General features: G+C 34.9%; 1 protein-coding gene across 1 annotated transcript; it reads left to right on the top strand.

Moving 5' to 3' along the window:
• The first annotated feature begins 2,870 nt into the window (after nucleotides 1-2,870).
• On the top strand, nucleotides 2,871-3,827 carry LOC101047850 (olfactory receptor 52A1). Its single transcript, XM_003923832.2, has one exon. The coding sequence runs from the start codon at nucleotides 2,871-2,873 to the stop codon at nucleotides 3,825-3,827; it is 957 nt and encodes a 318-aa protein (XP_003923881.2).
• The last annotated feature ends 9,279 nt before the right edge of the window (nucleotides 3,828-13,106 follow it).

Below are 13,106 nucleotides of genomic sequence, written 5' to 3' on the forward strand. Positions count from 1 at the left end.
AAAATTTTTTAAATAAAAAGAAAATTTGTGGTTTGAAAAGTATGTGTGGAGGGATAGGGCTGTGTGTCTGTGTCTCTGTAGCTTGAGCAGCAGAATTTCAAAATGTGGAGAGAATTTCAAATATAGGAGCAACCGATTGCCTTTGGTAGCTTTGCTGTCTGGTCCTTCTGCCACAGTAACCACAGCTCATGTTCCATCCCCTGAAATCCAGATTTCTCTGTATCAGAGACATTAACATCTTGTGTTTTTATCTCTTTTCTTGTTTTTACTCCATGTCCATTTAAGAAACCCTCTTATTTCTTTCTCCTCTTTCCTTCCAAGCCCAGGAATGAACATTTTCTGATCTGATTATTATAGAAAGCTAAACTGCACAAAATGCAGGCCTTTGCTGTTAAAGAAGAAATTTTTAACATAAACTCTTTTTTAAAAAATATGGTGTGCATGTACATATTTTCCCCATCTACCTACTAAAACTTTAAAGGAGGATATGATTATTTCTCAGATGAAGTGACCACATTAGTTTAAATAAGTGGAGTATATTGATTCCATCAAGGTCTGTACATGATTGAGACGTCAGTTTTCTATTGTGACAGTGATCATTTGTTCTGCTTACATGAACATACGAGTTTACAGATCTAACTGAGAAAAGCCATTAAGATTTAGGAAATTCATCTTCTAGTGGTGCTCTTTTATTTTTATTCGTTCTTCATTCAAAAAATGTTCTCATTTCTCTGTTTGGTTTTACATTTCCTCAAGAAGCCAATAGTATGTCTTCCTCCACACAGTTTATCAAAATCTCTGAGAAGCACTAACTATCAGACATTGAATAGCTACTCTTTTCCATAATATTTGTGCTGAGAATTTCATATATAATCTCATTTAGTTCTCCCAATAATCCAATGAGTTACGTGATATTATCCACCCCTCCATCTATAGTGAGGTAAATAGTAGAATATGCATTAGATAATGTCATCTATTGGTGTGAATAAGGTTTCCAGGATCCCCTTCCAAATTTTGTATACAAAGTAGTTCTAACATTGATTGGTTTATATTTCTAAACTCCTATCAGATCATTTGACATACTATACTATATAGAAGAAAATTAATTTGAAATGCTTTATCATCCATTATGGTGGACCTGAAGCTAATGTTTACTTTATCCTTACATCACCAGTCAATGTAAAAATAATTATCTAGGATGTATTATCTTTGCAGCTCCTGTAGACTTTGCCTTTAACAACTTGTTCCACTTCAACAAAGCATATTTATGTTTATTTGCAATCACTTTTAGGCAATCTAGCACTTTCACCTGACATCATTTTATATGGGCATCAAGAGAAAAATTTTAATAAAATTTCTAATTGGCTTAATCTATATCTCTTTATTTCCTTGAACACAATCTCTGATATGTGTGGCTACAGAAGGTCATATAATAAAATTTCCTACTCTTCATCAACTATTAAGACATTTTATATTTTATTACTTTGGGGGCTTTCTAGTTATATCCACATATGTATTCATACTAACTGTGAACAATTCTATTTTTTTATTATTTTACAGAAGTTATCCCTTCAGTTTTCTTTTAAAGAAAAAAAATATAAAAATCCCATTCAGAGTGATATTCCTCATTCAGCCAATGTATTTAGCTATGATACAATCATAAGAAAGATAAAATTAAACTGTTGTGTGATTTTAAGCTTGTAGAATTTAACTATTTTACAAGCTTAGAATGAAAAAGAAGAAAAAGAGAGACGGAGACGCTATAAGGTTGTTTTAAGCTTTAAGTAGTGGGTTGCCAAAGAAATAGAGCAGGCACATTGTTAGAAGTTTGGGTGCATGTGAAGTTAAACAACATATTCAAAGGTGTCAGAAATTATTTTCATTGACAACAGGTATTAATAAGTAAAAAAAGCACATAGGTTGAGCCCCATTATAAAGAGGGCTCTGCTCTTTTACATCTCAAACATATTAATATTATCAAAACATTTAAGTTACAGGGATTATACAATAGGCCAGGATTTGTGGCCTGTTCCCTATCCTAATTTATGGTTCCTTTTAATACAATTGACCTCTTATCTATTTTCTCAATGTTCTGTTTCCTCTAAGATCTGTGACTACTTACATCTCCTTCCGCCTCATTCTGCTTACACATCAACTTTGAAAACGAATGAACCAGGTTTAATTCAGTGAGTCAAAAATGCCGAGGCACTACTGGTAAGAGAATAATATGTACTTATCATTTCCAAGAACCTGAATAATTGGCCTCCACATAGGTAATTCAAGCAATATTTGTTGGAAGAACAAGCCTCTCACTTCCCTCTGTGGGAGGCAATTTGTAAGATGTGAAGGAAGAATTGTTCTCCCTATACCAGAGAAAATAGCAAAGACTGGAAAAGACATCTGAAGATTTTGAGCTTTCAACTAAGACAGGGAAATGGGATTGAGGATTTGTATTATGACTTCAAGTGTCACAGAGAAACTCCACCTAATTCAAGATGTGTCTGGAGTTTGGAGATGAATACGGACAAAAAAGTTAATGTTGCCATTTGTGATATCATTTGCGAAGACACTGAAGACTAGCAGAATCAATGGTCTTAGAATCATGGTTTCCATTTCTACAGTTTCTAGGTGATCAACACTGAATCACATTCCTCATTCACAGCTACTCACATTAGCTTGGAAAATGCCAAGATCTCCATTCTGAAATAAACCTAAATTTACACCAAAGATTCAGTCACATGGTCAGTTTCCATCCATGTTTTTCATGGTTTGAGAGAAAATAGATGCAAAGAGTTCTTCCTTCCCATCCATAATTTTTCCCTGAATCTCTAACAGAATCAGTGGTGAGTGAGTAAAGATTTACCAGACTCATGAGATCCACCAACATGTCATATTTGAACCCAAAGATGGTGACCCTGATTGGGATTCCCGGACTAGAGCATGTGCAATTCTGGATTGGGTTTCCCTTCTTTGGTGTGTGCCTGGTGGCCCTGCTGGGGAACATCTTTTTGCTAATCGTTATCTCTACAGAACGCAGTTTACACAAACCCATGCACATCCTTCTGGCAGTATTGGCAGCCATTGACCTAGGTCTCTGTGTAGCCATTGCTCCTAAGATGTTGGCCATCTTCTGGTTTGATTCTTGTTCCATGGTTTTCGATGTCTGCCTTACCCAACTCTTCTTCATTCATGCCTTGCAGGGCATGGAATCTGGCATCCTGTTGGCAATGGCCTTTGATCGCTATGTGGCCATCTGTCATCCATTGAGGCACACATCCATCCTGACACCTTTCTTTCTATTTCGGGTGGTGCTGATGGTGGCAATCCGAGCAACGATGCTTGTTGGAATGTTACCCATTCTACTCAAACGACTGCACCTTTTTGAATCTGTGGTTATTGTCCATTCTTACTGTGAACACATGGCTGTAGTCAAGCTGGCTGCGGAAGATGTCCATGTTAACAAATCATTTGGGCTCTTTGTGGCTTTTGCAATTCTAGGTTTTGACATGATCTTTGTCTTCATCTCCTACATTCTGATTTTTCAGACTGTTTTTCGTCTTCCCCAAAAAGAGGCACGATTCAAAGCATTTAACACTTGTACAGCTCATATTATTGTCTTTCTGGAGTTTTATATCCTTGCCTTTTTTTCATTCTTCAGCCATCGTTTTGGTCATGTATCAGCCTATGCCCACATCCTCTTGTCTACCATCTATCTGCTTGTGCCCCCTGCCCTTAATCCCATTGTCTATGGTTTGAAGACCATGGAGATTCGCATGCAGGTTGCTCATCTTTTCATTATAAAGCCAGACACCCAGATCAAAAAGTGATATGTCAGAGGAAAAATATGCATTCATCTGTTTAAACCTAAGTTTAAGCTAGAAATTCCTTGTATTATGTGGGGCTATTTTGGTGAGACATTTACATTACAATGATCTCCCTAAAGAATATATATTCTCTAATCTTTCACTGCTTTTAATCAAGCACAGTGAAAGCATGAGACAAATATGGATATACATACACATATATAATATAAATATATAATTTAAAATTTCTAACACCCCTCCATTCTTTATCCTTTCATCTTTTATTTTTGCCTTTTTTCTTCCACCTTATTTCCTTTTTTTACTTCCATCATATCAACATAGCCACTATCCAAGCTGCAGTTTACCCCTTGGATGTACAGCAGTGACAAAGACATATTTCACGATTTCAAAGCTTCACAAAATGCTGATGCTATAAAAATATTGAGCAGGATGGGCTTGATGTCTCACGCCTGTAATCTCAGCACTTCGGGAGTCAGAGGTGGGAGGATCACAAGGTCAGAAATTTGTGACCAGCCTGACCAACATGATGAAAACCCATCACTACTAAAAAGACAAAAATTTTAGCTGGGCATGGTGTCATGCACCTGTAATCCCAACTACTCAGGAGGCTGAGGCAAGAGAATCACTTGAACATGGGAGGTGGAGATTGCACTGAGTCGAGATTGTGCCACTGCACTCCAGCCTGGGCAACACAGGAGGACACTCTCTTAAAAAAGATGAATAAATGTAGTTTAGTATTATTTAGGGTATCATAAGATAAAAACAATAGATTTAGTTTCACATGTGAAAATCAACTAACCTAGATTTTATAAGGAATTAGAGAAGGTCTTATAAAGGAAGTCATAATACATATGATATTTGAATAATAAATATTACTTCAGCAGATGAAATGCTATTTGCCATAATTTTAATTTAGTTTTAAAGCACTTAGTATCATTAGAACTCACATAAGGAGATATGTGCCAGGCATCTGTGAATCTGACGTCTTTGAGTTATGAGTTATGAAAAGCAAGCTCATCTCTGCTTTCATCAGTGATCAAAATATACAAATCATCCTGCTGAAGGAGTTTATGTATCAATATACCAATTATCTATTATTTGGTTTGACTTAACTGCACAAATATAGTTTTTATTGTGTAAGCAACAATTCAACTTTTCAGAGTTGTCATTGAAAGTCATGGCATACAATGTCCTTGAAAGGTGCCCATTCTCTGTAGTGTTGCAACTCAGGACACACTTAAGTTTTTGCTAAAAGATCATTAGGAGATACTTTGAAAAGTTTTGAAATCTAATCTATTAGATTGACCAAATACTGTGATGAAGGACACATAAGAGTATCTTTTCTTCTATTAACCTTACAGCTTGAAAGGACTTAAAATTATTGAAAAAAAGTCAAGACATTGAAGTTCAACCACATATTCCTTAGTCTCCTTTTCATGTCGGACCTCCCTCTTCAGGGCGTCTATGGCTTGAGAGCATATACTCCACCACACTACAGCCACACGAGCAGCAATAATCTTAGCACATTTGTCTCTCCACTTAGTGCAGTGGTTTGACTCCCTCTCTTTGATGGTCATGTTAATGGCTTATATTACTATTTAGAGTAGAAAATGGATATCAAAATGCATCTTATGATGGTCTCAATCTACAAATGGGAGACTTTAGCATCAGGGCAACTTAACAAGAGTTCTCACAAGATCAAAGCAAGAATTTTAATGTAAGTGATATATTTTGGCATTGATCCAAGGAAAATAAAAACATGGGAGAGGGAGCAAGTAAGAAAGTGAAGAGAAAACAGGCGATAAAATGTTTTAGACTAAACAAGTTACTGCTGTTAAATATCAGTGCTCTTGCATGCTAGCAATCCTTGAAAAAAATTGAAAAATGCACACCTCCAGGTTGTTCCATTTAATAGCTAGACATATTGGGTATTCATCCAGTGATCTCCATCCCTTGTTCAATCATAACTCCTGAAATATTACATTGCTAATATATCTCACACGTTTCACTCATGGACAGATTATGCTTCCCAAGCAAGAGGAAGGTCCCAGACAAAGTCATGACAATCTATTGCTGTGAACAGAAACTGTCTACAGGCGACTTTTGGAACACTGTCAAGGTAGATGGGAAATCTTTTGAAATGCAGCTAAAAATGAAAACAATATTTTCTGAAGAAAACATGCAAAAATAGACAAGAGAAGGAATATTTTCCTGCTTCTTCATGTACTCATGGAGAGAATGACAGTATCTAGGACTCTGCTGGAAGAATCATGGACTGTTATGGGGAAATAATAATCTTCATTGCCTATGAAATAAGCTTTTTAAGAGAATTAATATATTATCATCGGATACTGAGCAGTCTAAGATTTATGGCAGATATTTGAAAGTAAAGTGCCAGGTGTTTGGAAGAATAATAGGAAACACCAGCTTTCCAAAATGTAGAGACCTTGCAGATCACCTGTTTCAGTGTAAAGTTAAGTTTGGTTGCAGATTTTAGTTTATTTTCCATTTTAATTTTTTTCTAATGGAAGATAGAGGATATCCTTAGTTTTCAGGGAGACAAGATCCTTATTTGTACAATCCTGCCTGTCTTTATCAGAAATACTGAGAAATATTGGATCAAATTCTCATTCTAGACTAAAATATATTTATAATAAAATTGTTTTGTATATTTTGTGAGTTTAGGATTCCATCCACAGACTTTTAAGAGAAAGATATACAATGAATACACCAAAGTATTTAATTTTCCAAACAATATAAATTCACTCTCTTTAAACAAAATATGGAATATACTAGTGGAGAACATTTTCAACTGTCATACCTCAACCTGCCTTGGATCCAAAGAAGATATGAGATCTATTTATGTATTTATCATTTATCTATTTGGTCATTTTATTTTCTTTATTGTAATCTATCAACAGTATAGAAGGCTCTAGGCTTGACTTTTGATTATTAGCTGAATGTTATAAAAAGATTAATAAAAATATTTAAATTACCTGAACCTAATTTTCCTCTTGTTTGAATGAAGGTAAAAACAATTACCTTAAAGGAGTAATGTATGGATATAACATAAATTCACACACATATGCATACACTCACACACACACTGGCACACACACACACAGACAAAGAAATTTTTGGAAGTGAGGTGCATGTTTAGTACATTGATTGTGATGACAGTATCACAAATATATGCATATGTCCAAATTCATCAAAATGTACACATTACATATGTGCAAGTTTTTATATGAATTATACTACAAGGAAACTTTAAAAATGCATTTTAATCCTAGCTTATAAAAATAAAGTGCTTAAAACAGTATTTATCTGGTTGTTATTCAAACTTGATGGCATAGTTGCTTTGTATTTCCTTTAAGTTATGTGCATAAATGTGTTTTGTGTGAACAGGTGTTCTTGCAAATTCAAATTCATATTTAGCACTTCCTTAAAGACCTCTTGTAAGGCTTGAAACATATTTCATCACCAGATGCCAGCATGGCTATAATTTTTTCCAGTAGGTAGGAATGTAAACTGATAAATGAATGGTATTTAATTAGAAAAAATGTCTGAGTATGTATTTTCTCTTTGAGTCTTAGAATTTCGACATGTGTCCAATCTACCTTTTGTTTTGGAAAAGCGTCTGGATTGGATTGAGAGTTGTTTCAAAATAGAGCAAGGACCAGCAGAAAAGCTATTTTTTCAATTATGTGAGAATATTGCTATTTGTGTAGAATAAGGCATATTGTCTCGGAAAGTAAGAGATGCCTGATGGTGTGTCCTGGCTGTCATGAATCCCTAAAAGCCTCTCTCTATACGAGCCAAAGTGTCTTGATTACCTTGAAATTTTTAGAGACAAAAAATTAATTTCTAAAATTCACATTAGATCAACAATATGCAAGCTATGGAGAACCCAGAAAAAAAAATCATTGGTAAGCAGTAATAAAGATGGTTGGAGTCATGATATTGAACCCTAGAGGGGAGGCATAAATGGAAGAGTTATTTATAATGAAAGAGAAAGTTGAGATTGACAAACTACTTTCAAACCAAGCTATAACTCTACCCATCACAGGCTCTTCTGCTATATGGCTCTGCTACTCCCCTCAAGAATGCACTCTTCTCTGTATTTTTTCTTAAAGTTGAGAGGCTCAACTGTTATGAGTACAAAGCCAGGCTGGACCAGTTCTTGGAAGAGTCCATAACTAATATAATAACTTCTTCTATTATCACAACATCATCTTGAGAGATTCCAAGTGAGAACAGCATAGCTGAGTTTAGGTAATCAACAGAATGTTGTGAAAAAAAATCATAAATTGCTATGAAAACCTGCCACTAAGTCTGAATGTGATGTATGATACACAATATTTACATGTAAGAAAAATTTGTTATCAGTTTAATTCTGCAGTAACACAAGTCTAAAACATGCAGCATTGGCTTTGAGAGTGGAGAGTGGGCAGAAACATGATGGGTACCAATAAAACTGTGAATGAAGACCTTAAAAAGAGAAACAAAATTGTTACTGTGTAATAGACAATAAAGGAGTCAGTGATTCGTGATGGCAGAATAATAGACAAAATTGTCACCTTTGTGAAAGTAGGAAAAAGAATACACACACACAAACACACACACACAGACATGCATACATTTGCACACATAAACCAATGGATTTTCAATAAATTTGATGAAGATTTCCAGGGACAGTTCTGATAAGATGTGTGTAGAAAAATATGATTTTTAGAAGCCAGTGTTTAATTTTAAGCAGAATTCATAAGTACTGCAGAGATTTCTGAGTTTGAACACAAAATATTTTCTCATTCACTTTTTCTGCATATATCATAGTTTCTTAAAGTGGGATATAGACTGGATAAAAGCCAGCATTTTTGAGACTACTTGTTATTCAGAAGCACTGCCAGGTTAAACTGAAAAAGACAGAAACAGCTCAAATGAAAGGAATCTTTGATACACAATACTGTATTGTTAACTGTAGATGCTCTTCTATAGAGTAGATCTCTAGAACTTATTCATCTTACATAACTGACACTTTGTGCCCTTTGACTAATACCTCCCCATTTCACTCTCCAGCCTCTGGCAACCACCATCCTGCTCTCTGCTTCTACAAGTTTGGCTACTTTAGATTTCTCATTTAAGTGGCATCATGTAGTATTTGATCTTCTGTGTCTGGATTATTTCACTTAGAATAATGTCCTCCAGGTTCATATATGTTTTTGCAAATGGAAGAATTCAATTATTTTTTAAGGCCGAATAATATTTTACAAACCATGCTTTTTATCTGTTCATTCATTTATTGACATATAAAAATGAAATAAAATAGAGAGCCCAGAAATGAACCTACACATCTAGGATGACTTCTTTATTTATTTTAATTCATATATAATATGTGTACATATTTATGGGATACATATAGTGTTTTGATACATGAATACAATGAGCAACAACTGCATCAGCATATTGTTAGTTCATCAACTTGAACATTTGTCATTTCCTTATGTTGGGAACATTTAAAAACTTCTAGCCATTTTGAAATATATTATACAATGTTGTTAACTATATTCACTCTACTGTACTATCAAACATAAGTGTTTATTCCATTTATCTGTATGCTTGCACCCATTAAACAATTTCTCTTCATCTCCATCTTCCCCTTTCTATCCTCTAGTAAACCGCCATTCCACTCTTTGACAAAGTGGCTAAAACAAACAATGGGGAAAGAACAGTCTCTTCAATAAATGGTGTTGGTAACACTGGATATCCACATCCAGAACTAAATTGGGACCCCATCTCACACCATATATAATCCTCCCTTGGTACTTGCAAGAGATTTGTTCCAGGAACTACTGTGGATACCGAAATCTGTGTATACTAAAGTCTCTCCGTAGGCCTTACCTATACACAGGATTTGCATCTTGAAAATACTACATTTTTTATGTACTTACGATTGTGGATGTGAAATTTGCTGATATGGAGGGCTGACTATATGTATTGAAAACAAAAATGTGTGTATAAGTGGAGCCATGCTGTTCAAATCTGTGTTGTTCAAGAGTCAACCGTATGCCACATTTTTAATCCAACCATCCCTCAATGAGCAGTTAAGTTGCTTTCATATCTTGGCTATTCTGAATAATGCTGCAATGAACATTAGAAGGTAGATATCACTTCAAGATAATGATTTTATTTCCTTTGAGTATATATCCAGCAGTGGGATTGCTGGGTCACAGGGTAGTTTAATTTTTAATTTTTTAGAGAAAGCCCCATGTTTTTAATAATGGCTATACCAATTTACATTCCCATTAACAATGTATAAGGGTTTCCTTTTCTCCATATCCTTGTCAACATGTGTTATCTTTCACTTTTTGATAATAGCCATTCTAACTTTTGATTTGCATTTCCCTGAAGTTAGTGACATTGAGTACTTTTTCCTATGCTTGTTCACTATTTGTGTGTCTTCATTGAAGAAATGTCAATTCAGTTACTTGGTCAATTTTTTTTTTTTTAGGCAGGTTATTTGTGTTTTTCTTCTATTGAGCTGCAGAAATTCCTTATGTAGTTTATATATTAACCTTGTGTCAGAAATATGATTTACAAATATTCTCTCCCATTCCCTAGTTGTGTTTTTATTTGTTAATTGTTTCCTATGCTGTGCAGGAGCTTTTTTTTTTCTTTCTTTCTTTTTTTTTGAGATGGAGTTTTGCTCTTGATATCCAGGCTGGAGTGCAATGGTGTGATCTTGGCTCACTGCAATTTCCAACTCCTGGATTTAAGTGATTCTCTTGCCTCAGCCTCCCAAGTAGCTGGGATTACAGGTGCCCTCCACCATATCCAGCTAATTTTTTGTATTTTTAGTAGAGATGGGGTTTCACTATGTTGGCCAGGCTGGTCTTGAACTCCTGATCTCAGATGATCTGCCCTCCTTGACCTCCCAAAATGCTGGGATTATAGGCATGAGCTACCATGCCCAGTTGTGCTGTGCAGAAGCTTTCTATATTGTCTTCTTATAACAGGTGGGAAGAAATTTTTGGAGATGATAGATATTCTTATAGTATAGATGTGGGGTAGTTTCATGGATATACACTTATCTCCAAATTAATCATGTTGAATACATTAAATATATACAGCTTTTTGTATGTCAATTATACCTCCATAACATGGTTAAAAATATCACTTGCTTTTGCATTGATACAGAATAAATTTTATTTTATATTCTTACATGCAGCAAAAATTAGTAATTCTATACCTCATTCTTCATTCTGTTTACACTTCCATTTCCAAAGCCTAATTCTATGTTTAATAAAGGCCTTTTGCCACTGTAAATGACAAGTATATGACTTTTTATTCATAATACCTAGAATAAAATATTTTACAATAACATATCTCTTCAAAGTGAAAGATGGGTTTTTAAGTTTGCTACCTGCTCTTCCATGTTGGGGTCAACTAAGATATTTATCTGGACATCTATGTAAGTTTAATAATAAATGATGTAATACAATTAATTTATTATTTATTTTTAGAAAGGAAAGAAAAAGTAAATGATCCTTAAAGTGTGGCCAACCTACAGATTTAGATGGTGAGTGGAAAATTTGAGCCACTTCTTTTAAAAATAATCATGAATCAGACTGAAAATCTTAGATCCCAAAGGGTAAAGCCAAGAACCAAAGAAAAACAGAATTATCTTTGTGGAGCAGAAGAGGCCTTAATTAGAAAGCTAGCAACATGTGCCTTCTGATATTTTAGTATGCTACGTACCAGTAATTACCAGATTCCATTTTTGTTCCTCTTTTGAAATGCAGGTGTTCTCACAATTATTTCATCAATATATTGACATTGTATGTTGACAGTGTTGGGGACAGATGACTTATTTGTTAAATTAACAGCTATTCAGAGAAAGAGGAACCATACTCCAGGAACTACCACAACTATGAAGCCTCATCTACATCTGACTATAATTTACATGATGAAATTCTAATGGGATGACACCTAGACATTTGAGGGAGATATGAGTTATGTTGCACATGAAAGTAATATGAATTGGTGTAGGCAAAGAGAAAAATTCAACAGGTTGAATTTTAAAATAAGGTCATTACAGTATCTTTCAATTGTTATATGGTGTTCTACAATATAGCAATTAGGAAATGAATATATCTCCCAACCTCTGACATTTGAGCAGATCCTTTGACTGCCATGAGCAATGGATAAGTTCTGGGTGTAGATTGTATCTGCTTCAGTAGGTTCTGTTTTTCACTTATTGAAGCCCTGAAATACCATGTAAGAAGACCTGGCTAATTTAATGGAGAGAGCGAGCCCACAGGGAGCAGCACTAAGGCACCAGGATTGTCAGTGAAGGAGCCATACCAGTTGTCCATCCTGCTGAACACTCAGGAGACTCAAGCTCCAGCAGCTTTTCATCTTGCAGCATTTGAGGGACATCAATTAAGAATAGTAAGCTGAGTGCAGTGAACCCCAAACTCTTCATTTTGGGATTGTTTTTAATTCAGCAAAAGATCACCATAATAATGGAGAAGAGGAATCATACTTTAGATAATACATTGAACCACTGAAGGTGAAAGAACGTATCTTAAATAATACTCAGAAATGAAGTTGAGGAGATTTCACTGAAAAGGATTCTCAATGGAGAGGAATGTCAGCTGGGAAACAAAATGCTTCTTTTCTCCTTCCCTCCCAATTCTCTCTCCTTCCTTCTCTTCCTACCTATATCCATTTATTTTGTTTGTCTCTTCTCTTATCATCCCTTTCTTATCATCCTATTCTCTTTATAGTGGATGGGCTGAATGTTGAAATGTATACATTGTTTTATGATCCTTGTTGTCTAATCAGAGGCTGTTTGAAGTGGGACTCATTTATTCAATAAATATTTATTAAACCTACGTATAACGAAAATTCCAGCTTATTTGAAAATAAGAATAAATAAAACATTCATTTTTGTCTAGAAAATGATCATGCTAAAAAGACAGTTCTCATACTGTTTGACATGTTTTGTGACTATGGAAAGACTGGGTGGTACTGGAGACCAATCAAAAGGCAACTGATACAGAGTGGAGAGAAAGAGGAGAGGTGAGATCAAGGAAGGCTGGCAGAAGGAAGCATTGTGTAAGATGAGTTCTAAAAGTTGAATAAGAGAATGTGGAAGCAGCATTCTGAGATGGATCGTTAATTTGTTTGAGCAAATATGTGTCTCTCAAAACTGGCAAACTGTGATAAGACTAATAGTGGTTTTGCATATCTATTTATAAAATTGAATGTGTGCATCAA

The sequence above is a fragment of the Saimiri boliviensis genome, chromosome 6 (assembly GCF_048565385.1).
Source record: "Saimiri boliviensis isolate mSaiBol1 chromosome 6, mSaiBol1.pri, whole genome shotgun sequence".
Lineage (NCBI taxonomy): Eukaryota > Metazoa > Chordata > Mammalia > Primates > Cebidae > Saimiri > Saimiri boliviensis.